This window comes from Hemitrygon akajei, chromosome 8 (genome assembly GCF_048418815.1).
Source record: "Hemitrygon akajei chromosome 8, sHemAka1.3, whole genome shotgun sequence".
Lineage (NCBI taxonomy): Eukaryota > Metazoa > Chordata > Chondrichthyes > Myliobatiformes > Dasyatidae > Hemitrygon > Hemitrygon akajei.
In genome coordinates this window covers 126,689,064-126,716,614 of record NC_133131.1, presented here as the reverse complement: position 1 = coordinate 126,716,614, position 27,551 = coordinate 126,689,064, and the positions used below count along the sequence as shown (strand labels likewise).

The 27,551-nt window shown below is 43.4% G+C and overlaps 1 protein-coding gene across 3 annotated transcripts in view; it reads left to right on the top strand.

The window, feature by feature from the left end:
• The window catches only part of rsu1 (Ras suppressor protein 1), a 215,320-nt gene that overhangs the window by 8,668 nt on the left and 179,101 nt on the right, over window positions 1-27,551 (top strand). Inside the window, exons 1-2 of one of the 3 annotated variants that reach the window (XM_073054593.1) lie at window positions 21,531-21,679; window positions 21,916-22,027. In XM_073054593.1, coding sequence (XP_072910694.1) covers window positions 21,919-22,027 — 109 coding nt within the window. In that variant the 5' untranslated portion in view covers window positions 21,531-21,679; window positions 21,916-21,918. Of the gene's footprint in view, window positions 1-21,530; window positions 21,680-21,744; window positions 21,765-21,915; window positions 22,028-27,551 lie in introns of those variants that run through there. The other 2 variants (XM_073054594.1, XM_073054592.1) reach the window with 2 other exon arrangements.

Genomic DNA, 27,551 nt, shown 5'->3' with positions numbered 1-27,551 from the left:
CATTTGGCCGGGTTGATTGTTAGACCGTATTCACTCAGTCAGGCGTAGAGTTGACGGAGGTGGGACAGATGCTCCTGACGACTGCTGCTGGCTATGAGGATGTCGTCCAAATAGATGAAAGCGAAGTCCAGGTCGCGTCCCACCGTGTCTATTAACCGCTGGAACATCTGTGCGGCACTCTTCAGGCCGAACGGCATGCGGAGGAACTCGAAAAGGCCGAAAGGGGTGATGAGTGCCGTTTTGGGGACGTCGTCTGGATGCATCGGGATTTGATGGTATCCCCGGACGAGGTCCACCTTGGAGAAGATCCGTGCGCCGTGTAGGTTTGCTGCAAAATCCTGAATGTGCGGCACAGGGTAGCGGTCCGGTGTCATAGCCTCGTTCAGTCTGCGGTAGTCGCCGCATGGTCTCCAGCCCCCTGTTGCTTTGGGCACCATGTGCAGGAAGGAGGCCCATGGGCTGTCGGACCGCCGTATAATCCCCAATTCCTCCATCCGCTTGAATTCCTCCTTCGCCAGGCGGAGCTTTTCCGGGGGGAGCCTTCATGCGCGGGCGTGGAGGGATGGTCCCTGGGTCGGGATGTGGTGCTGTACCCAGTGTCTAGGCATGGCTGCCGTGAACTGCGGTGTCAGAATCGATGGGAAGTCCGCCAGGATTCTGGTGAATTTGTTGTCCGACAGCGTGATGGAGTCCTGGTGTGGGGCCGGCAACTTAGCTTCACCCAGGGAGAACGTCTGGAAAGTCTCGGCATGTACCAGTCTTTTCCCTTGCAAGTCGACCAGCAGGCTGTGAGCTCACAAGAAGGCCGCCCCCAGGAGTGGTTGGGCCACGGCGGCCAGTGTGAAGTCCCACGTGAACCGGCTGGCGCCGAACTGCAGCTGCACTGTGCGGGTGCCGTAGGTCCGTATCATGCTGCTGTTTGCGGCCCTCAGGGTGGGTCCTGGCTTCCTGTTGCAGGTGTCGTACCCCGTCGGGGGCAAGACGCTGATTTCCGCTCCGGTGTCGACCAAGAAGCGGCGTCCCAACTGTTTGTCCCAGACGTACAAGAGGCTGTCCTGGTGGCGAGCCGCCATAGTCATTAGCAGCAGATGGCCCTTGCAGGGCGGGCGACAACAGTGGGCTTTAGTACCCCACCGCTGCTGGTAGAAACACCACTGTTCACTGGCCTCCTCACTCCTGCCTCTGTTGTGTGCGCTCCCTTGCCGGGCCTGGTCTGGTCTCCTCTTGGGTACGTGGCCTGGTAATCTGACCGACGGTCGCCATGCTCTCCCTTTTGGCTTTCCACAGCACGTCTGCCCAGGCCGCCACCTTCTGGGGGTCGCTGAAATCTGCATCAGCCAGCAGCAGATGTATGTCCTCGGGCAGTTGCTCTAGGAATGCTTGTTCGAACATGAGGCAGGGCTTGTGTCCGTCAGCCAGGGCCAGCATCTTGCTCATCAATGCTGACGGCAGTCTGTCTCCCAAACCGTCCAGGTGAAGCAGGCGGGCACCTCGCTCACGCTGCGAGAGGCCAAAGGTCCCAATGAGCAGCACTTTGAATGATTCATATTTGCCTTCTTCCGGGGGCGACTGTTGAAATCCGCAACCTGGGCGGCCGTCTCCTGGTCAAGGGCGCTCACCACGTGATAGTAACGCGTGGAATCAGAGGATATCTGCCGAATCTGGAACTGGGCTTCTGCTTGGCTAAACCACACGCGTGGTTGCAGCGTCCAGAAAGTCGGCAGTTTTAGCGAAACTGCGTGAACAGATGAAGAGTCGGTCATCTTTGGTCCAAATCCCGTTTGGACCGTCGGGGTCACCAATGTAGCGATGTGCTACACACAGCGCTGAAATAACGACACGCAGTCGGTAAGTTGTTTCGAGACTAGTTTATTCAAACCTCGCGGTGCTGGTATTTAAATCCCTAGCGCCCGCCCTCTCCGGGCGGAAATGACTTCAGAGGTGCATTACCAAAGTCTCTCCCCGCGCGCTGGCTAGTTGTGAGCCGGTTCGCCTGCGCAGAAAGTGGGTTGCCACAAGACTATGTTTAAAGAACATGTTTGGCACGAGTATATCACACAGAGTGGTTGGTGCCTGGAATGCACTGCCAGAGGTGGTAATGGAGGCAATTAGAATAGGGAAGTTTAATAGACTGTTAGACAGGCACATGAATGTGCAGAGACAGGAGGGATGTGAAGATTGAGGAGCATATGGGATAAGATTATTTGGGATTTTAGTTACTTTTCTAAATAGTTTTATCTAACATTGTGGGCCAAAGGGCCTGATTTTGTGCTGTGCTGTTCTAGGTTCTGTTTAGCAAAATTAATGTTAATCAGCAATTGCTAATTGGAGTCTAATATGTGTCCTTACTAAATGGAAGTGATAGTACTACAATTAGAGTGATTAACAATCAGTGGCAAAATGAATACAGCTTTTCACATCTGACTGTTCCCCACAATCTTCTCTCTGGAAGGAAACAGCTGCAGTGATCAATGCAAGACCTGGATGAAGTGCCACCAAAAATTCAAGGACATTAAATAAAAACAGGAAATAGGATATAGTCAGGATATAGGGAGAGACAAATATCTAGTATTTTCTTCTTTTGTCTTCTAATGTTGCTTTGTTATATAATTAATACATGTTTGATAATCCTCGTGAAGTGTCTTAAGACATTTTACTGCTGAGACTGCGACTAAAGGACGTTGCTTTTGATTTCTTATTTCCCAGAAACTCAGTGTTGACAAAAAATGTTACTGACTTAAACATTTGGTAGGCTAATGCACTTGCTGTTCATGGCATGAACTGACACTTTGATTAGATTACTGTGTCCGATCACCAACAGAATTGTGTTTTACAAGTAAACTGTAGAACTGAGAAAAATGAGACTCCTCATGAAGCAAATCTGTATTGTGTGAAAACTGATTCAAAGTAAATTTATTATCCAAGTTCACAAATGTCACCATATACAATCGTGAGATTCATTTTCTTGAAGGCATACTCAATAAATCCATAACAGAATTACAAGCATGATAGAATCAATGAAAGACTTGGGCATTCAACCAGTGAGCAAAATGTCAACAAAATGTCCAAATACAAAAAGGAAAAGAAATGAATAATAAGTATTAAATATTGAAAACATGAGATGAAGAGTCCTTGAAAGTGAATACTTAGGTTGGGAGAACACTTCAATGATAGGACAAGTGAAGTTGTATGAAGTTATCCCCACTGATTCAAGAGCCTGATGGTTGAGAGGTAATAATCATTCCTGAACTGGTGGTGTGAGGCCTGAGACTCATGTATCACCTTCCCAATGGAAGCAGTGAGAAGAGAACATGTCCTAGATGACGTGATCCCGGATGGATGCTGCTTTCATGCGTCAGTGCTTCATGTAGATATGCTCAATGGTGGGTAGGGCTTTACCCATGATGACTAGGCTATATCCACTTTTTTTTAGGATTTTCCATTTAAGTGCATTGTTGTTTTCATACAGGTTGTGAGACAGCCAGTCAATATACTCTCCTCCATACATCTATAGGTTTGTCAAAGATTTAGATAACATAGAAACAGAAAACCCACAGCACAATACAGGCCCTTCGGCCCACAAAGCACTGCCGAACATGACCTTACCTGAGAAATTACCTAGGGTTACCCATAGCCCTCTATTTTGCTGAGCTCTATATACCTTTCCAGGAGTCTCTTAAAAGATCCTATCATATCTACCTCCACCATCATCGCTGGCAGCCCATTCCATGCACTCACCACTCTCTGTGTAAAAAAACTTACCCCTGATAGCTCCTCTATATCTACTTCCAAGCACCTTAAAAACTGTGCCCTCTCATGCTAGCCATCTCAGCCCTGGGAAAAAGCCTCTGACTATCCACACAATCAACGCCTCTCATCATCTTGTACACCTTTATCAGGCTCATCCTCCGTCGCTCCAAGGAGAAAAGGCCAAGTTCACTCAACCTATTCTCAAAAGGCATGCTCCCCAATCCAGGCAACGTCCTGGTAAATCTCCTCTGCACCCTTTCCATGGTTTCCACATCCTTTCTATAGTGAGGTGACCAGAACTGAGCACAGTAATCCAAGTGGGGTCTGACCAGGGTCCTATATAGCTGCAACATTACCTCTTGGCTCCTAAACTCAATCCCACGATTGATGAAGGCCAATACACAAATGCTTTCATAACCACAGAGTCAACCTGCGCGGCAGCCTTGACTGTCCTACGGACTTGGACCCCAAGATCCTCCACACTGCCAAGAGCCTTACCATTAATACTATACTCTGCCATCATATTTGACCTTCCAAAATAAACCACTTCACACTTATCTGGGTTGAACTCCATCTGCCACTTCTCAGCCCATTTTTGCATCCTATCAATGACCCGTTGTAACCTCTGACAGCCCTCCACACTATCCACAACACCTCCAAACTTTGTGCCATCAGCAAATTTACCAACCCATCCCTCCACTTCTACATCCAGGTCATTTATAAATATTACGAAGAGTAGGGTTTCCAGAACAGATCTGAGGCACACCACTGTTGCCTGACCTCCATGCAGAACATGACCCACCTACACCACTCTTTGCCGTCTGTGGGCAAACCATTTCTGGATCCACAAAGCAATTTCCCCTTGGATCCTATGCTCCTTACTTTCTCAATAAGCCTTGCATAGAGTACCTTGTCAAATGCCTTACTGAAATCCATATACACTACATCGACTTGCCAAATCTTCACAAACTCCTAAGAAAGTAGAGGCAGTGCCATGTTTTCTTCGTAAGGGCACTTGCATGCTGGTCCCAATACAGAACCTCTGAAATGATAACACAGAGGAATTTAAAATGGCTGACCCTCTCGACCTCTGATTACCCCAATGAGGACTGGATAATGGACTTCCATTTTCCTCCTCCTAAAGTCAATAATCAGCTTCTTGGTCTTGATGACATTGAGTGAGAGGTGGTTGTTGTGGCACCACTCAGCTAGATCTTCAATCTTCCTCCTATACAGGTTTCCCCCACTATTCGAAGGTAGAGCGTTCCTATGAAATGGTTCATAAGCCGGAATGTCGTAAGGTGAAGAAGCAATTACCATTTATTTATATGGGAAAAATCTGTGAGCGTTCGCCGACCCAAAAAATAACCTACCAAATCATGCCAAATAACACATAAAACCTAAAATAACAGTAACATATAGTAAAAGCAGGAATGATCTGATAAATACACAGCCTATATAATGTAGGAATACTTTTCTGCAATTATTGCAGCACTGTCCACCGCAGCGACAATTTCACTCTCGGCAGCACTCGCAGCAAAAACACACAGCGCAAGCACTCCTGGCAGAAGCACTTTTTCCAGTAACCTTTAAGCTATGAAGCTACTGAATAACACATAAAAATACACAGCCTTTACAAAGTAGAAATAATGTATGCCTAGTGTAGTTTCACTTACCGGAATCAGGAAGACAGTGAGAACACTGATGATGGTGTGTTCGGCTGAGTCGTTGGAGGTTGGGGTGGTGGGACACTGGGGTGTCATCTCATTGTTGTCTGTTTCCATCAGGGCAGGCATCTTCCTCTATGTCTGCCTGCCTTGATGTCGAAGGTCGAGTTTCGTCGTCTGCTGTGGCTGATGTGGAAGGCTTGATAAACGACAGTATGCTTGACTCCTTAGCCTTGCACATTTTTCTATCATACAGTTCTTTGCAAGCACTCAAACTATCCTGCAAACCTGCCCTAAACCTACGTACCCTTTCAAAATTAAAGTCATACTTTTCTGCGATCATTGCAGTGTTGTCAATTGCAGCGAAAATCTCACACAATTGCTTCACGTTTAGTTCCTGGGCGTCTTCACTTTCCGGCCGTTCACTACTGCGTTTGGTTTCAATTGTTATCCTTTCCTCTTCATCAGCTCTTCATCTGTCAGTTCTTGGTCATGGGATGCCAGAACCTCTTCAACATCATCTTCATCAACTTCCACAAACCCTTAGCCAAACTCACTATATCCTTACTTCATTCACTACGATCGAAACGCTTTGTTATGTCTAGTTTTTACGCTAAGTGTATCACCCTTACGCACTCTTTTAGGCTTTTCCGATACCTTAGAACTCATCTTGCTAACGGACGCATAAAATAAATCGACATAAAGCACAGATGCTCACAGGCACGTGTTTAAGCAATGGCGGCTAGAATGCAGTTCCGGGGGAGGAGCTAGTCTGCTCAGCGCGCACTGCCTTTTTCGCGCGCTGCCTTTTGTCGTAACAGTGAAAACACCTTCTATTAGCAAAAACAGGTAACTAATGTAGGTCTTTTGTAACAGCGAGTTGACGTAAAGCGAACGTTTGAAAAACGGGGGACACCTGTATACTGATTTATCACCATCTTTGATTCAGCAAACAATAGTGGTGTCGTCTGAAAACTTAAATATGGCATTGGAGCTGTGCTTAGTCTCAAAGTCAAAAGTATAAAGTAAGTAAGCAGGGGGCTAAGCACACAACCTTATGATGTCCCTGTGCTGATGGAGATTGTGGAGGAGATGTTATTGCCAATCCAAACTGACTAGGGTCTGCAATTCAGGAAATTGAGGATCCAGTTGCACAAGGAGATAATGAGGACCATCCTGATGTACACACCTTTGCTGTCCAGATGTTTCAGGGTTGAGGATTGAGTGAAGAGCCAATGAGATGACATCTACTGTAGAACTGTTGCTCTGCAAGGCAAGTTGGAGTGGATCTAGGTCATGTCTCAGGCAGGAGTGAAAAGATAACTCTTCTTAAAGGTATATAGCCTGTGAAATGGAGATGCATCTGAATGGCACACGTCACAATGCCACCCTCCAACCTGAGCAACATTGATCACTGATCCTTGGATTTCAGGTACGATGGTGCATCTACTGTGTCTTCACAATGCTCAAGTAAAACACAAATAGCATAGCCACAGCATGGGCTTACACCAGAGCCAAAGTGGCAAGAAAGAGAACAGTGTATACCACTCTGTTATGACATAGTTTCTCAACAGATGATGAAAGCAAAGCAGGAGACAAAGATAGGAACTAGCTTCTTGTCAGGCTTCACTCTAAATTCTTACCCAGTCCTCCTCCTGCACTTACATCCTCTACCTCAGATTCAAACCCAAAGAAAGATGAACTCTCATTTAAAGTAGAAAGTGAAAAGTGCCCAACGTCACCCAACTAAGAAATACGTGGGTGTTCACCACTTAATAAGAGCACGCAAGGGCTGAACAATGCATCAATGGCTCAGCTTTCAAAAGAAGCTACTGCAGAACCAACTGCACCACCCTCACTTGCTGCACCAGGCTGTGAAGATAAAGCACCATTGGGCAAAAGATAGTCTAGACCAGGGGTGTCAAACTCATTTTAGGTCACGGGCCGGATTGAGCAAAATGCAGCTTCATGCGGGCCGGATCAGTCGGACGCGTGCGAACGCAGCTTTCGTTGCCTCCGTTTTTTCAGCCTGCTCTCATGTGTCTCAGTCTCTGCTATAACTACAAAGTGTTTCACTTTACAAATTCCGTTTCTTATGAAGAAGACTGCCGAGCAAGACTGCCGGATAAACACTAAAAACCCTGAAAACCTGGTACCTGAATAAACTCAGCATTAGCCATATCATACGCCATAGGCGCTTCAATTACTGGGGCCAGCTTTAATAGTAATTAGATATTATCTTGCGGGCCAAAGATAATTCCACCGCGGGCCTTGAGTTTGACATATATGGTCTAGACAATAATGGACTTGGAGCTACTTCGAAGCAGCAGAACCATGGCAAGGTAGAGTCGATGCAGCGGGGCCCTGGCTGAGAGCAAGGAACAAGCCAATTGTTTGAATGATTTAAGCGCTGAGCCAGATTGAAAAAGTCAGGGTGTCAGGAAAGGTCAAGGGACAGGACAGTGTTTAGCTCTCTGCTTGAGGTTTACTCCTCTCTGTGCTGAAATGAGGCTGTGGCCTGCAACTAATGGGCCCCTGGATCACTTACAACTGGCTTTGTGGCTGTTAACTCTCTTTCATGAACTTTAGATCTGAATGTTATTTGCTTACTTTTAAGTTTGCATGACCTTCAGTGTTTGACAGTCTTATTTTAAAAAAAAATAGGTTCATTGGGTTTCTACTGGGTTTTGTGGTTGCCTGTAGGATGATGAATCACAAGGGTATGTATAGTATACATACTTAGATAATAAATGAACTTTGAGATGTTGAATCTGGCCTGAGAAGTCCTGAGGCAGAGTCAGTCCGAATGTGGACAAGACAGTCATCCAGAGAGCGGTGGAGAATCCAGGGAGGGTAGCAAGGCAAAATGGAGAAGCAGAACACAGATGGACACAAGGTGCAGCAAGCACCAGTGGTCTCCAGGAAACTAAGCCAAGAACCTACTGACACTTCAGAAGATGTAGACTCAGATACAGCTGTAAATTCAGGGCCAGCACCTTGGGCAGCTACTGATTCTAGCACATGCACAGCGGGGAGCCAGGTGAGCTTCCATCAGATGTAGTTACTTCCTCATACACTCTGAAGACATGTTCTGGAACATCAGCAATTGCTGCAAGAAGTGGATTTGTTGTGCAGTCAATAGGAGGGAGGTCTGCTTACCTTTGCCAACCCTCAACAAGTGTGACCATATTCCCAACAACAGAGATAAAATCTCATCTCCTGAAGTTGCATGCAGTCACTCACAACTTGAGGACATAGCTGACAAGATTCCTCACTGGATTCTTCTGCTGAGATTCTCCTGTTGCTTGTCAGAGACACCATCTGTGCATATAAAGTACATGAAGAGCACAATGCACGATGCACCTTATGGTCAACTACTGGACCTGGATTGGGTCATAGTGGGTGAAGTTTATCTCGAAAGCACTCATAGAGCCTATTGTTGGCACATTTAAAACTAATATCCTAGAGAATGGATGCCCAAATAACTTTAGACCCTGACAGAGTAGAATCTGTATGAAAGAGATGATAGTAGGTATGTAAACCAAGCCCGCAGCCTAATTATCTCTACTTAACCAGATTTAAGCAAGCAGGTCTTCTGTTACTCAGAAGCCAAATATAAGCTGGCACCTTCCATTGAAGACGAGGTCTCCCTTCAAATCCTGAACAAAGAGTTTAGCAAAGACAAGTCAAACAATCCCTTCCTTTCCACTCTCCTTGACACCTCCTACCAAAACAACAGAAGGCGAGCCCTTAGTTGACTTGCGTCCCTCAGTCACACGTTGAGAAAGAAACCAGAAATGAAAGCTAATTACACGGAGTTCACAGAGAGACGCCACTTCAGGAATAATCACGCTGAGTTAGTGCCTCTACAAGATCACAACAAAGAAAGCTGGTAGTTGTCCAGCTTTGGCATTTGCCAGGCCCAGAAAACTGCACAAATATAAAATATCTGTGATTCAGTTGCGCAGTTCAAAGGTGTGTAGCTGAACAGTCTACTCTTGCAGGGTCCAGACTTCAATAACAGTCTGCTTTGGGTCCTCATGCACTTTAGAACTAAATACATCACAGTGATGGCAGACATCGAACAGATGTTCCACAGCTTTTTCGTGACAGAGAATCATTGAAACTACCTCAGATTATTGAGGTTTCGTGACCACCAAACGGACAACAAGATTCTGGAGTACCACATGAGAGTTCACGTATTTAGTAACTGTTCCTTACCAGCCGTGGCAATCTATGGCCTTAAGTGGACAGCTACCAATGGAGAGAAGGAATTCAGGATTAAAACACAGAGGTACCAGAAGATACCTCTGCTTGACATAGTGAAGTTGGATTCTTCCTGGGCAAGGCAAAGCTTACTTCCAAACTAGATCTCACCTCTCTTCTCATTAGACATTAACACGAGCAAGCAGGTCATCAAGGATTCCATTTTCAACATAAGAACAGTCGAAGATGATGCAGTAAGTCTGCTTTCAAGACTAATCTCTGAGCTATCCCCCTTTTGCCAAAGCCTTGGAGACGATCATATGACTTTTAGTTTCAGTATTTAAGCTTGACATCTTATGGATGCCAGCTGGGGAGTGTTCTGGCCTCCAGAGGGATAGTTCATTTTGTGTGCCGTTTGTTTTGTATGAACATCATTCCTGTACATAAACTTTCTTTTTTTAAATATAATTTCCTGTGCGGGTTGATTCAGATTTTAACTTGAAGCACACGGTCTAGAAAGACATCCATCTCCATCCCTTCTTTATTTGCCCTTGCAACAGTAATCTCTTTCCACAAGTAAGTTCTCATTAAAAATCCTGAAGAAAGCTTCTGGCTTGGGTGATTTTTGAGCAAGTGCTTAACTCACTGTCTACTCTCGCACACACAGTGAGGGCAGTAGACTGTGTTCACTTGTTTGGTCAATATTCTTTTGAATTGATGAATTGATTTTATTACTTACATCCTTCATACACACGAGGAGTAAAGATCTTTATGTTATGTCTCTGCCTAAATCTGCAATTTATAGTAATTTTTAATAAATAGTATGTACAAGATAGTCAATATAACATAGAAATATAGTTGTGTCAGCATGAGTTAAGCAGTCTGATGGCCTGGTAGAAGAAGCTGTCGCAGAGCCTGCTGGTCCTGGCTTTTATGCTGCGGTATCGTTTCCTGGATGGTAGCAGCTGAAACAGTTTGTGGTCAGGATGACTCAGGTCCCCAATGATCCTTCGGCCCCTTTTTACGCACCCGTCATTGTAAATAACCCGAATAGTGGAAGTCCTGCAATTAAGGGAAGTAAAGTTCCCACACCAGGTAGTGATGCAGCCATTCAGTATGCTCTCAATCAGTATGCCCCTACAGAAAGTTCTGAGGATTTGGGGGTCCACACCAAACTTCTTCAACCGTCTGAGGTGAAAGAGGCGCAGTTGTGCCTTTCTCACCACACAGCCAGTATGTACAGACCATGTGAGATCCTCAGTGATATTTCTGCCAAGGAACTTAAAGCTGTTCACCTTCTCAACCCCAGATCCATTGATGTCAACAGGGGCTAGCCTGTCTCCATTCCTCCTGTAATCCACAACCAGCTCCTTTGTTTTTGCAACATTGAGGGAGAGGTTGTTTTCTTGACACCATTGTGTCAGGGTGGTGACTTCTTCTCTGTAGACCGCCTCATTATTATTTGAGATTAGGCCTGTAGTGTTTTCGTACAGGTGTAGAAACTCTGAACTAAACGCCGACGTAAACCGTAGTCAATGAGGCGCGATCCCAGTAAGATTAACCGTTTACTGTTCACTCTTCCACATTAACGTATGGTGAAAACTGTTGATAAAACAATACAAAATATATACAGTATTTGTTTCCTTCTTGGCATCACATTTACCTGATAAATACTTGCAAAAGTAAAACTACAACAAACTATATTACATTAAAGTACAACATACAGTCAGAATCTACCTACGCCATCAACTGGCTTTAAATACACTTCACAAACTATCCAGCAACGCTTTCAATAATACAAGAAAATAACTTTATCAACTGTCATTACTTTTAACAGAATCAGCATTAACATTTTTACTCCAACACATCGATAGTCTTATGAACTGATGGCGTTGCTTCTATGATGTTTCTTAGTGCGTAGAAATGGAATTTTTCTCGCGCTAATCCTGCACACACAAGCCTCCTCCTTCCCATTTCTCCAAACCGGTATTTTCCCACAAGACGCGGCGAAACCAGGTGTGACATCATCGCATGCCGCGATACAACACAGATAATGAATTTACTTTCAACAACTGTAACTTTAACTAGAAAATAATTACAAACGAATTACTACAGGAAAAATGTAATAAAGCTAAACAAATGCCTTAAGGGCAACACAAGGCCAATCAGTGTAGTGTCAATGGAAAATTTAATTAGCAGATTGGAGCTGTGGGTGGCGACATAGTCATGGATATACAGGGAGTAAAAGAGTACACAGCCCTGAGGGGCACCTGTGTTGAGGGTCAGAGGTGAGGGAGCCCACTCTTACCACCTGCTGATGATCTGACAGAAAGTCCAGGATCCAGCTACTCAAGGCAGGGTGAAGCAAAGGTCTCTGAGCTTCTCGTTAACCCTGGAGGGGATTATGGTGTCGAATACTGAACTGTAGTCCAAGTACAGCATTCTTACATAAGAATCCCTCTTCTCCAGATGTGTGTTTAACTTCTTAATTTTTCTTCATCTCTTAAGCACGATAGCAAGGCTATAATGACCATCAAGAAACAGTGGGTTATGGAAAATAAGCAAATGCACTGTACGATAGTGAGATGAGACTCGATAGTTAGATTTACAGATTGGAGATTCTATGGCTGTTAAAGAGACGCCAGGATGGTGTGTTTCCTCCTGGGTGCGAGGGTCGAGGATGAGTATATTCTCAAGAGGAAGGGTAGGCAGCCAGAGGCTGTGTTGCACATGGGTACCAATGAATTAGGTAGAAAGGGGGAAGAGTTCCTGCACAGTTAGGAAAAAGGCTGAAGAGCAGGTCCTCCAAGGTAGTAATCCTTGGATTACTCCCAGTGCCACATACTAGTCAGGGTAGGAATAGTATGATAGTACAGATGAAAGAATGGCTGAAGAACTGGTGAATTTCGGATATCTGGATCATTGGGATCTCTTCTAGGGATGTCCTGTACAAAAAGGGATTCACCTGGACCCAAAGGAGAACGAATATCTTTGCAGGCAGGTTTACTGGAGCTGTGGGGGAGGCTTTAAACTAATTTGCCAAGGGAATGGGAACCAGTGTGATAGGGCTGAGGATGGGGCAGTCGGTACATAAGTACATCCTATGTAGTGAGACTGCGAGGAAGGACAGGTTGATGATTGGTTAAAACTGCAGTCAGCGGGATGAGATGGAAGTGAAACATGGGGGTGAAACCAGAAAAGGTGATGAATACAGAACTGAAGGTGTTATATTTGAATGTATGCTGTCTACAGAATAAAGTAGATAATCTTGTAGCGCAGTTAGAGATTGGCAGGTATGATGTTGTGGCCGTCACTGACTTGTGGCTGAAAGAAGATCATAGCTCAGAGCTTAGCATCCGAATTTAATTAATAGGACAGGCAGATAGGCAGAGGGGGTGGAGTGGCTCTGTTGTGAAAAAAATGAAGTCAAATCCTTAGATGTGACGTAAATTCAGAAGATGTGGAATCCATGTGGGTATAGTTAAAATACTAAAAGGATAAAAGGATCCTTGTGGGAATCATTTACAGGCCTCCAAACAGCAGCAAGGATGTGCAATACAAATCACAATAGAAGATTGAAAATGTATGTAAAAAAGGCAATAATACGATAGTCATGGGAGTTCCAATATGCAGCTAGACTGGGAAAATCAGGTTGGTTCTGAATCCCAGCAGAGGGGATTTGTAGATTGCCTATGAGATGGCTTTTTAGAGCAGCTCGATGTTGAGCCCACTAGGGGTGTTGTGTAATGAACCAGACTGGAAAAGGGAGCTTTTGCAACTCCCTCTGCAACTGGATCCTAGACTTCCTGACTGGGAGACCTCAGTCAGCCCGGATCAGGAGCAGCATCTCCAACACCATCACACTGAGTACGGGGGTTCCCCAGGGCTGTGTGCTCAGTCCACTGCTGTTCACTCTGCTGACCCACGACTGTGCTGCAACACACAGCTTGAACCATATCATCAAGTTCGCCGATGACACCACCGTGGTGGGTCTCATCAGCAAGAACAACGATTCAGCTTACACAGGGGAGGTGCAGCGGCTAACAGAGTGGTGCAGAGCCAACAACCTGTCTCTGAATGTGAACAAAACAAAAGAGACGGTTGTTGACTTCAGGAGGCACGGAGAGACCACTCCCCACTGAACATCGACAGCTCCTCGGTGGAGATCGTAAAGAGCACCAAATTTCTTGGTGTTCACCTGACGGAGAATCTCACCTGGTCCCTCAACACCAGCTCCATAGCCAAGAAAGCCCAGCAGCGTCTCTACTTTCTGCAAAGGCTGAGGAAAGTCCATCTCCCACCCCCCCATCCTCATCACATTCTACAGGGGTTGTATTGAGAGCATCCTGAGCAGCTGCATCATTGCCTGGTTTGGAAATTGCACCATCTCAGATCGCAAGACCCTGCAGCGGATAGTGAGGTCAGCTGAGAAGATCATCAGGGTCTCTCTTCCTGCCATCACGGACATTTACACTACACGCTGCATCCGCAAAGGAAACAGCATTATGAAGGACCCCATGCACCCCTCATACAAACTTTTCTCCCTCCTGCTGTCTGGGAAAAGGCTCCGAAGCATTCGGGCTCTCACGACCAGACTATGTAACAGTTTCTTCCCCCAAGCTATCAGACTCCTCAATACCTAAAGCCTGGACTAACACCTTGCCCTACTGTCCTGTTTATTATTTATTGTAATGCCTGAACTGTTTTTGTGCACTTTATGCAGTCCTGTGTAGGTCTGTAGTCTAGTGTAGCTTTCTCTGTGTTGTTTTTTTTTAAATGTAGTTCAGTCTAGTTTTTGAACTGTGTCATGTAACACCATGGTCCTGAAAAATATTGCCTCATTTTTACTATGTACTGTACCAGCAGTTATGGTCGAAATGACAATAAAAGTGACTTGACTTGACTTCTGGTAAAGAAATCCAACAGGGTGGACAAACAACCAATGTGCAAGAGACAACAAACTATGTAAACACAAAAAATAAAGAAACAATAATATTAAATAAATAAGCAATAAATATTAAGAACATGAAATGAATGGTCCTTGAAAGTGAGTCCATAGATTGTGGGAAAAGTTCAGTGAAGTTATCTCCATGGGTTCAAGAGCCTGATGGTTGATGGGTAATAATTGTTCCTGAACCCGGTGATGAGATTCCTGAGGTTCCTCTCCCTTCTTCCTGATGACAGCAGCAGGAAGGGGCATGACCTGGGTGGTGGGGGTCCCTGATGGCGGATGCTGCTTTCCTGTGACAACACTGCATATAGATGTGCTAAATGGTTGGGAAGGCTTTACCCGTGATGGACTGGGCCATAACCACTACATTTTGATGTTTCCATTCCAGGCTGTGATGCAACCAATATACTCTCCACCACACATCATTAGAAGTTTGTCAAAATTTTAGATGCCATATCAAATCTTTGCAAACTTCTTAGGAGGTAGAGGCACTGCCATCCTTTCTTCATAATTGCACTTGTGTGCTGGGCCCAGGAAAGGTCCTCTGAAATGATAACACCAAGGAATTGCAGTTTGAGAGGGAGAAGATAAAGTCAAATGTATCAGTGTTACAGTGGAGTAAAGGAAATTAGAGAGGCGTGAGAGATGAACTGACCAAAGTTGATTGGAAGGGAAGGAAACTAGCAGGGATGACGGCAGAGCAGAATGGCTGGAGTTTCTGGGGGCAATTCGGAAGGCACAGGATAGATACACCCCAAAGATAAAGAAATATTCTAAAGGGAGGATGAGGCAGCTATGGCTGGTAAGGGAAGTCAAGGACAGCATAAAAGCAGAAGAGAGGGCATGTAATAGAGCAAAATTTAGTGGGAATTTAGAAGATTGGGAAGCTTTTAAAAACCAACAGAAGGCAACTTAAGAAAGCCATAAGGATAGAGGAGATGAAATATGAAGGTAAGCTAGCTAATAATGTAAAAAAGGATACCAATCTTTTTTATTTCAGATTCATAATGAGTAAAAGGGACGTGAGAATGGATATCAGACTGCTGGAAACTGACACTGTAGAGGTGGTAATAGAGACAAAGAAATGGCAGAAATATTTATTAAGTATTTTGAGTCAGCTTTCACTGCAGAAGACACGAGCAATATGGCAGAAATTCAAGAGTGTCAGGAGGCAGAAGTGAGTATAGTTGGTATTACTAAAGAGAAGTTGCTTCAGAAGCTGAAAGGTCTGAATGTAGCTACAGTAAGTAACATGGACCAGATGGACTACACCCCAGGGTTCTGAAAAAGATAGACTAAGAGATTAGGGAGGCATTATTAACGATCTTTCAAGGATCACTAGATTCTGGAATGGCTCCAGAGGACTGGAAAATTGCAAATGTCACTCCACTCTTTAAGAAGGCAGGGAGGCAGAAGAAAGGACATTATAGGCCAGTTAGCTTGAATTCAGTGGTTCTAATGATGTTGGAGTCCATTATTAAGGATGAGGTTTTGTGCTACTTGAAGGCGCATGATAAAATCAGCCAAAGTCAGCATGGTTTCCTGAAGGGGAAATCTTGCCTGATAAATCTGTTGGAATGCTTTGAGGAACTAACAGGCAAGATAAACAAAAGAGAGTCAGTGAATGTTGTTCTTCCCTCTGGCTGTGGGATGAATGAAGACCTGCTAACACCACGCTATAAATAAGTTTACTCCATACCTATGCTGCACTTTACTACATGAATTTTGAATTGTATCTTATTGATTTATTTATTATATAATATTTATGTTTATGTGGTGTGTAATATATGTTTTGTGGATGCACCATAGACTGGAGGAACTTTACTTCCATTTAGTTGTACAGTCAGATGACGATAAACTTGAACTTTACTTGGACTTCCAGAAAGCCCTTGACAAGGTGCTGCACACGAGGCTGTTTAACCAGCTAAGAGCCCATGGTATTACAGGAAAGATATGAGCAAGGATAGAGGATTGGCTGACCTGCAGGAGGCAAAGACTGGGAATAAAAGGGGCCTTTTCTGGTTAGTGCCAGTGACAAGTAAATGTTGGGATTGCTTCTTTCCATGTTGTGTGTCAATGATTTAGATGCTGGAATTGATGGCTTTGTGGCCAAGTTTGCAGATGATACAAAGATGGGTGGAAGAGCACAGAGTCTGCAGAAGGACTTAAACAGATTAGGACAATGGGCAAAAAAGTGGCAGATGGAATATAGTGTATGGAAATGTATGGTCATGGACTCTGGTAGAAGGAATAAAGGCATAGACTATTTTCTAAATGGTGAGAAAATTCAAAAATCAGATGTGCAAAGGGGTTTGGGATTCCTTGGGCATGCTTCCCTGAAGGTTAACTTGCAGCTTGAGTCGCTGATAAGGAAGGCAAAAATCAATGCTAGTATTCATTCTGAGAGGATTAGAATCAAAGAGCAAGGATGTAAAGCTGACACTTTATAAGGAATTGGTCAGACTGCACTTGGAGTATTGTGAGCAGTTTTGGCCGCTTATCTAATAGAAGATTTGCTGGCATTGGAGAAGGTCCAGAGCAGGGTCATGACAATGATTCTAAGTGCGGAAATGCTAACATATGAGGCATGTTTGATGGCTCTGGGCCTTTGCTCACTGTAGTTTAGAAAAATGAGGGGGATCTTATTAAAACTTATCAAATATTGAAAGATCGCGATACAGTGGATGCGGAGATTATGTTTCCTGTCGTGGGTGAGTCTAGGGTATGGTGCACAGCCTCAGAACAGAGGGATAGCCATTTAGAGCAGAGATAAAGAGGAATTTCTTTAGACCGAGGGTAGTGAATCTGTGGAATTCATTGCCACAGACAGCTGTGGAGGCCAATAGACAAGAGGTGCAGGAGTAGGCCGTTTGGCCCTTCGAGCCAGCTCCGCCATTCACTGTGATCATGGCTGATCATCCACAATCAGTACCCCGTTCCTGCCTTCTCCCGATATCCCTTGACTCCACTATCTTTAAGAGCTCTATCTAACTCTTTCTTGAAAGCATCCAGAGAATTTGCCTCCACTGCCTTCTGGGGCAGAGCATTCCATAGATCCACAACTCTCTAGGTGAAAATGTTTTTCCTCAGCTCCGCTCTAAATGGCCTACTCCTTATTCTTAAACTGTGGCCTCTGGTTCTGGACTCCCCCAACATCAGGAACATGTTTCCTGCCTCTGGCGTGTCCAATCCTTTATAGGCCAAGTTATTGAGTACATTTAAAGTGGAGGTTCTTAACAAATCAGGGTGTGAAAGGTTATGGAGAGAGGGCAGGAGAATGGGGTTGAAAGGGTTAATAAATAAGCCATGATGGAAAGGCAGAGCAGACTCGATGGGCTGTATGACCTAATTCTGCTTCTATCTTAATAGAAGTTAAGTTTTATAATTATAATCTTCCATTGTTGGTTCACAGGATGAAAATATTTACCGCTAATGCTGTCATTTATTATCCCAATTCCTAAATGCCACTAAAGTGATTTGTTTAGATTCAATTACGTTTCTGTGGGTCTGAAAATACAAAATTGGGTAAGAAAGGAAAGCCCGAATGTTATTGTTGTTAGTACAGGTAATATTTGTAACCTACAGATTGATAATGATCAGTTGGTAAAATGGACAGAAAAACAGCAATTTAATCCTGATACTTACGAGGTGATCCAGTGTGAAGGACGAAAGAGGGTAGTGCAGAGCACGGACGTGGCTGCACTGGACAGGGTGCAGACTGCCTGAGTTAGAATGCTCAATTTATGAGATGAGATTGTAGAGACTGGGCTCGTTTTCTTTGGTGTGGATGAGGTGTAAATGGCCTGAAAGAGACACATAAAATGGGTTGCAGCAGGGGTAGCGGAGGTAGTCAGAAACGTTTCCCCATCCCAGAGGTATCTAAAACTAGAAGACCAAGGTTTATGGTAAAGAGCAGGAGGTTCAGAGTGAATTTAAGAAAGAGAGTGGTTGGAATTTGGTTGGAGTCTTTGTACATAGTGTTTCTTTGATTTTATTCTATTTCTTTGTACCTACTACGAATGCCTGCCAAAAATGAATCCCAGGGTAGTTATAGTGCCATACATGTACTTGGGTTATAAATTTACTTTGAACTTTGAGGGGGATACTGAAGGCAGGCACTATGTTCCAGGTGCTAGTGAATCAGTTGGTATAGACGATACTTGATGGTCCCCATAGACACAATGGAGTAAAGGGCCTGTTTTGTGCTATGCGTTCACATGTTGTCTCTCTATCTCCATGCCTTAAGGACATGAATAAAACAGAGTCATTTTTATTACAATCATGGTTCCTGTTAATGAAAGTCAGAAAGAATCCAGATCAGTATGATTATTTGTAAATTCCCCAGCTGCCGTGGTGAGATCCAAACTCATATCCTTCGATCAATGATGCAGAAAACCTGGCTGTTGCTCCAGTAACTCGACCAGTGAACTGCTGTACCCACAAAGTATACTGGCAACTTAAATCAAAATAGACTACAACATGATGTAATATTAAAAAGAGCAAAGTAATATTAGGTCTTGATACATGCAGACATTAATCTTTGATTGTGGTAAGAGAACCCTGAACCTTGAGAAGGTGAAGTAGTAAAGGAAAACGGTATACAGTATACTAATCGAGGCCTGTGGGGGGGGGGGGGGGGTTGTTGTGAAACAAGGGGACAGGGTTCCCCAAAAGTAGACACACGAATAGATTGAGGGGAGAAAAAGCCCATTGGCATGCTTGCCTTCATCTGTCAGGGCAGTGTTGATAAATGTTGGACAGTCATGGTACAGTTGGTGAGCTGCACTAGGTTTCTAAGTCTGAAAAATTGCAGAAAGATTTACAAGGTAATTGTCAGGACTTGAGGGGATGAGTTACAGATAGACGTCGAACAGGCTAAGACTTTATTCCTTGGAGTGCCAGAGACCGAGATGCGATCTTATTGAGGTGTATAAAACCATGAAGGCATAGATAGGGTTAATGCTCACAGGCCTTTCCTCAGAGTTGGGGAATCAAGAAGCCATAGGTTTAAGGTGAGGGGAAAAGATGTAACAGCAACTTGAGAGGCATTTAAAAAAAATATACAAAGGGTGGTATGCGTGCAGATGAGCTCCAAAGGAAGATGCAGGGACAATAACATATTTTCAAAGACAATTGGGCTGGTGCTTGGAAACGAAAGGTTTAAAAGATAATGGGATAATTTTGGCAAATAGATTTGCTTGGATGGGGTAGTTTGATCAGCATGGACCAGTTGTGCTGAACAGCCTGTTTCCATGATTCTATATCATTTAACTACAAACTTGCACTCCTCTGTCTCTCTCTTCAACAACACTCCCTAGGGCCCTGTTACTATTCACTGTATATGCCCTACCCAAAATGCATCACTTTGCTCCTCTGTTAAATCCCACTTGCCATTCCTTTAAGTACAACTAAGTACAGTTAAACACAGCATTGGAGCTGAGTACAGTTCCAATACTGCACTTAAGTTTGCTGACGGCAGCACTTGTTGCTCAAAGGTGATGACGAATCGACAAATAGGAGGGTGACTGAATATCCGGTTGAATGCTACAACAATAAACTCTCAGTCAACATCACCAAAACTAAAGAGCTGATTATTGATTACAGGAGGAAGAAGCCAAAGTTCCATGGGCCTTAGGGTCAGTAACTTTAAATCCCTTGGCGTTATCATATCAGAGAATTTGGCCTGAGACCAACATGAAAGTGCCATCAATAATAAGGCATGACAGTACCTCCACTTTCTTAGAAGTCTGTGTTGACTTAGCACATCACCTAAAAGTTTGACAAATTTCTATTGATGTACAGTGGAGAGCATCCTAACTAGTTGCACCAGAGTTTGTATGGAACACCAATGTTCAGGAACAGAAAAATCCACAGAAAGTGGTGGGTACAACCCCTGTCGATCACAAGCAATGCTTCCCAATCATTGAGCACATTTACATGGAGTGCTGCTACAATAAAGCATCATCCAGCACCAAGAACCACCACCATCCAGGCCACGCCAAGTTTAGCTACTACCATTGTTCAAGAGGTACATGGTCAACACCACCGGATTCAGGAATAATTATTACACCACAGCCATTAGACTCCTGAATTAGCCTGGTTATCTTCCACAACTCAACCTACAAGGCTCAATTTCAAGGACTCTACAACTCACATTCTCAGTATTATAGATTTATTTGTCCCATTTGCTGGTTGTTGGTCAAGCTTTGTTTATGTAGAATGTTATCAAAAGTTTTATTGCATTCATTTATTTTCCCGTAAACACTTACAAGAAAATTAATCTCCAAACAGTGTATGATGACATATACCGTATTAATAAATCTGCTTTGACTGCCTAACTTTATCAATTGACGCAAATCATGTTGTAACCTTAAATTACAAACGTAGAAGTAAGTTGAAACGCAAGATACCTAAACCATTTTGGAATCTTATTTTTATGCCTAAGTTTATTTTGAGTCTTACTAAATGCATGACTGTTCTTTTTTTAAACCGGTTCCAAAGTGTTTAGCTGATTAGTCAGGAAGAGAACTAAAGCATTACATGTATTGCAAAAAGTTATTTAGAGTCCAAACATTGATAAATTTATATATGTAAAAGGATCTAGTGCTTCACATATGGTATATATAGTACTAAGATCATTTCTTATCTTACCCGCGAAAAGAACTCCAGTTGAAATGTTACAGTATTTTCCAACCGGTGCTGACAAACGCAAATTCACAGCCTCTCTCGATTGGATGGAATAGTCTATACTGATTGGACAATGAAACTGATTGACATTTATTGCGCTTCCCTTCCAGCCTTTGAGTGGATAAAATGCTTCATCGGATGATTGGATGGTTGCGATGATTGACAAGTTAGCTGCGAGTGACTGGCGGATTCCTGTGTAGTGATAGGATAAAAACATTGATTGACATTTATCTGAGGCGTTTCTTGCGGTGGGTGGTTGGTGCGCTTGTGGCTCCAGGGCTTTTGGAGGTAATGTCCTTTTAAAGCAAAAGCGTTCACGAAAGCAGGAATTCTTCGCTTATGACTTCCGGTTGGGTGTGATCCTTGTTTCTGGCGGCGTTGGGAGTTTCAAGTAGCAAATACAAGTTATAATTAACGGGTATTTTATTTTGTTTTTTTTTTACTTTAGACTGGTGTATTTTAGACGACAGCATAAGCCTGAACGAAATAGGTTATTTTCATTCGTGAGTTTGTTAAATATCACCCGGAAGCCTGATGCAACAAGCATTTTTAAGTTGTTTGTTGCAACTTTTGAATACTTTGGTTTATAATTTGGCTTCTGCATGTAACAAACGTGTTGTATTATTCCATTGTATTTGTTTTATTTTACTGCAGAGAATGTCGAAATCACTGAAAAAAATAGTAGAAGAATGCAAGGAAAAGAACCAGACAGACCTGGATTTGTGTGACAGGGGCATCTCTAATATGTTGGATATTTCAGGACTCTGTAAGTACAGTACTTTTCAGTTTTCTCTTTTTTTCTTTGTGTTTGTTTCACACATTACTGCTTAAGTTTGACACTTGAAAAAAAACTTGGAGTTAAAATTATGCTTGTTAGCTACTCCTTGTTCACTGCTTGACCTCATGATCTTAAACTGAGAAAATCCTGGGTATGCAATTGCCTTGGCACTGCTTATGTTTTGGATGGTATAACAGACCATCCTGAGGTGTGGCTGTGGTGTCTTAACATCTGTGGCGGTCATGTATAAATTACAATGACAAGCAATCAACTATGTGTTTGCACTTCATAAGGACACATCACTGAAACCTGGCCCCTGTTGTGGCAATGTTTGGGCTGCTGAGGGACATGTTGATCAGTGCTGTTAAGATGACCATGGCAACTCGGCTTCTTCCAAGTGGAAGCTGCAGCCATTTGCAACATCCTGCAACTTGTCACACATTTGACAGTTGCTGGCCCTCCCTTTCCAAAGGGATTCCAAGACCATTGAGCGGAATGCACGAGATCTTGTGAGAGTTATGAGTCCGCCTGGCGATTTCGCACCCATTGCTTTTTGGAGAATAGATGTCAACTTTGCCTGGAGCTGCAATGGAAGTGAATGTTCTTTTGCCTCTCTCAGTTGTTTGACCACAGACAATTATAGAAATCGTGGCTGCAGTAATTATCTTTCTCTGCCATCTATTTCAGCTACTGTGGCACATCAGTGGATGGTGGTTAGCAAAGATTTAATTAATGCCGTCATTGGAAACACCATGTCCCTGGCTTTGGCCTTTGAAGCAGACATGCATTTCTTGGAAGGGTTATGTGGTGGTCTACTGTGTGCAGCCGAACTTGTTCTTCATGAAGGCAAGCTCACCATCACCAACTAGACGAGATTGTGAGAGGATAATCAAAATTGCCACTTACACTCAGTCTGCCTTGATCATGACGTGCTTTCCTGATCTGAAGCACTCCATTCCTCATTCATTTTCCTCTGTCTTTGACCAACGGTACATTAGAATTAATTTTTAAAATCTTTACACAGAATGAGGGGTAGCTAAAATTTACTGCCCATCCTTTACTTTAAAAAAAAACGCGCACATCCGGGTGGTGCTGACGTAAAATGCTGGAGTCCTTCTGGTGTCACTAATTCTTCAGTGTTATCTGAAAGCAAAAGGGAACAGATGCTTCCTGACTTGCTGAGAATCGCCAGCAGGTTTTTTTTTTGCATCTACGCTACTGGCTGGAAATTCTAGGATCAAGACCTAACCATGATGGAGAAACAGCAATACATGTCTGAGTCAGAGTAGAGGGCATTCAGTGGTACTGCCAGGCACTTGCTGCTCTTGGTTGTCAAAGTCCGCAGGACTGTCAGAGTGGCCGTGGAAGGCATCTGCTGTTCACTCTGTGACTTCAGAGCCAATGGATGAATATATAGTGTGGTGGATCCAGGACCAATCAAGCACATTCGTTTGTGCGGATGCCGTGAGAGTGTTAGTCATGGGTCATAGAGTCATACTGTATGCAAACAGACCTTTTGACCCAACATGTGTGCTTTTGGTAATGTGAATACTCACCCAGATACTAAACGCCTTTACCACCATCCACGAGATGCCAGACAAAGATTGATCCAACCCTGGCTCCCAAATGGACAGACTCGTATCTGTCCCTCCCGGGCCATGCTTCAGGAGGAGTGGCTTGACAAAAACCAATTAGAGCTGTGAAAAGAAAGGCACTTGCCATATGAAGCATCAACAACAACCACCATCCCAGGCAGTGCACCCTGGATTCAATCACCCTCTGTGTGGGGGGAGGAAATGCTTTCCAAGATCTCTTCTGCACCTACCTCTCACCATAAAGCGATGCAGCCTGGATTTAGATGTCTCTGCTATGGGGGAGGAGGGGGAATTAGCATTAACTTGGCCTTGCATAATTTTATAGAGTTCACCCTGGCTGTTTCTGCTCCTTTGGGCAGAAACACCCCCAGTCTTGTCCAGTGACGTGGGGAATTGCAAATCATCCAGGCAAGTGGAGAATGTTGCATCACACTCCTGACATGTGAAGTTGCAAGGTGCACCACTCGCCTCTGTCGACCCAGCCTGTGACCCTCTCTCATCTTGATTGGTTAAGAGAGGCAACGGTGCTGGAATGGATAGCTTATTCAAAGGTTTCAAAGGTACATTTAATGTCAGAAATGTATACAATATACATCCTGAAATGCTTTTTCTTCACAACCATCCACAAAAACAGAAGAATCCCCGAAGAGTGAATGACAGTTAAATATCAGAACCCCAATGTCTCCCCCCCCCCCCCACCCCAGCTCCCATCCCTCCCAAGAGTAAGCGGCAGCAAGCAACGATTCGCTTCTCCCCCTCCCCCACCGGCAACAAAGAACGCATGGCACCCGCAGAAGTCAAGCACAGACTCTCTGTGGTATGTTGACTACCGGGTGAACACGTCATCTTCGGAGTACTACCTAATAAGGGAGAAAGAGATCTCCAGAACCCCGAGATCCTAGGCCTCCAAAGGCAAACCAAACTCTTAGACCGAGCCCTTGGCGTGTTGGATAACGGTCAGCCGTGAAACCCCAAGAGAAGGTCCCATTCCCGTAAAGATCTGAAGTCAGCGTGTAATTCCAGGTCAGGGTCTTCAAAGGAATGCTGAAAGGGAACTAGAGATATTAAAGATGGAACTGGAGCTGTTTCCAAAGATGCAAGCAAAGGAGTCGCCGTTTCGTGCCATCTTGACTAAGCTCTGCTCTCTTGCTTGTGGTGCAATTCTGTCAACCGTCAGCTCGGAGTTTTTTGAAATGTTTCTTTCAGTAGGTCTCCTCCTCCTCACCGTCTCAGGCCTCTCGCCTGCATGTTGTGCAGTTTACCCTCCTTTGTCAACAGTTCCTCGTGCCCGGGGAGAGGGGTGGGCTTGGAATAGATAGATAGATAGATACTTTATTCATCCCCATGGGGAAATTCAACTTTTTTCCAATGTCCCATACACTTGTTGTAGCAAAACTAATTACATACAGTACTTAACTCAGTAAAAAATATGATATGCATCTAAATCACTATCTCAAAAAGCATTAATAATAGCTTTTAAAAAGTTCTTAAGTCCTGGCGGTAGAATTGTAAAACCTAATGGCATTGGGGAGTATTGACCTCTTCATCCTGTCTGAGGAGCATTGCATCGATAGTAACCTGTCGCTGAAACTGCTTCTCTGTCTCTGGATGGTGCTATGTAGAGGATGTTCAGAGTTTTCCATAATTGACCGTAGCCTACTCAGCGCCCAGCGTAACCTCCATAAATTGTAATCCAAGACTTAATTTTTATTTGCTTCATTTTTTATCATGTTTCCCTCATTTGCTTTGTCCAGTCCGTTACAGCTTTATTTAATCTGTAATTAATTAATGGCAAGTTTTGTCCAATTGGTAGTCGTAAGTCCAAGGTGACCTTGTAATGTTGAGTGAATTCTGTAGTCCTTAACTATTAAATGTATATTATTAGATTTAAAGGATGTGTTTATATTGAGCTTGGTTGCTGATTTATCTTGGGTAAATAATAAACAAGTAGTATTCTGAAATGAATGCAGCAAATGCTGTTACTGGTCGGTAAGTCAAGCGCAGAAGATGAGTGAATGTTTCAGGTCAAGGACCTTCCGTCAGAATCAGAAGAGTGAGAAAAGAGGCATTTATAGTTACAGTTTGCAGGAGAGGACAGAGGGAATGGCTGTAATAGATTGCAAACCAAGGCTATCCAACTGTCTTAGTTCCTCTATTGTGAGGGTCCTTCACCTGCTGAGCATTCCCAGCATTCTGCCTTTGTAGAAATGGCAGTTGTTGACTGAGATAGTAGACACGATGCCAGGGTGCACAGCATGGTATTGTCTGTAACTGAGGAGGGAGATAACATTACTGAGCAGAGTTTGGAATGCTCCCCAGATTATACTGAGTGTGGGGAAGCAGATGTGCTAAAGCAGGGTTTCACGATCTATTGTTGTGCCGTGGATCCCCTGCCCCAGGTTGGCAACCCCTCTGCTTAAAGTTTAGTTAAAGGAAGCTGGAACTTGGCCAAGGTCTTGTGCCAAATATGTTTGCCTTGTAGTCAGTCCTTGCTCTGTGGCTCACTCAAAGCATTTTGTGGCTGAGGTACTGTTGTACCTGATCTGTACTCCAGCCCTCTAGCAAAGTATCCCTGGAAAAGATGTGCTGTTTTTTAAAAAAATACTTCCCACCTTGGCCAGATTTGCAAAGTAATTGCTTTTCAATCACTCCTAGGTCCTCAGTTTATTTTCCTTTTGCTAATTCAGTCTTACTTATGATGATTCCTATCACCATCACATTGAGGTTAAATTTTCTTTAATTGCATAGGCTATCTATTTAATTCAATACAGCATACGTATTGCAGCCCTACTCACAGGTGACGGCATGCAAAATATTAAAGGACATTAACAAAGCAATTTGTTTTTCATTTTGTGTTTTCTTTTGCTCCAGGTAATGTACTGCCATGAATTAAAGTATTTCAATTAATATTAAAAGAGAAACAAGTCCTGACATTTAGATTGAATTACTGAATTCCAATCTCCCCCACCCCCTAAGGAGGTACAATCATTTCATAGCAATTAAAATGATTCTTGTGTATTGGTTCGATATATGAGTGAAATCAACATAATGACTTCAACTTTAAGTTAATAAAATTATAAGAACCATAGGTGGAGTAAACAGCTGGTATCCTCACAGATTTGAAATGCCCATTATAGAGGGCATTCATTTAAGTGGCGATGGGGAGAACTTCAAAAGATGAAGATAGATACTTTATTGATCCCAAGGGAAATTACAGTGTCACAGTAGCATTACAAGTGCACAGATACACAAATATTAGAAGAGAAGTAAAGATTAAAAATCAGTTATCTTGAAAATAAGATGTACAAGATTTACAAGTCAAAGATTAAAGATCATTTCTCTGGCTATAGGTTCTATAGGCCAAGAGTAAGAATAACCTCCTGTAGCGCTCTTTGGAACATCGCAGTGGTCTTAGAGATGTGTGGGGCAAAGTTTTTACAGTGGTGTGTGCTTCGAATGCACTACCGGGGAGGCAGATATGAATAGAAATAGTCAATTCAAGTTAATTGGGACACATCAGGACCAGTACATTTTGGCCCAATTAACTGAAGTTTCATGGAAATAATTAAAAGGTATATATTTTAAAATAAAAGACAACTATTGCATAACTGAGTAACAAATTACGTATTTAAATGAATCACAGTACAAATTAGAACACTACATATGTTACTAAGGTGCTATAAAACTCCATTAGTTCCTAATAGTTGTCAAGAGGAATTCATCCACGTTATTTTGATTGACTGTATATGAACAAAAACCAACAGATACCTAGTGCAGGTAATGAACTGCTTTCATACAATGCTTTCAATGATTGCATCCTCAATCTTTATTTTCATTGTAACATTCAAGATTATTGTTGATAACTTCAGATTCTTCATAATTCCTAAATTGCTGAAGTAGTCAAATTATTTCATCTT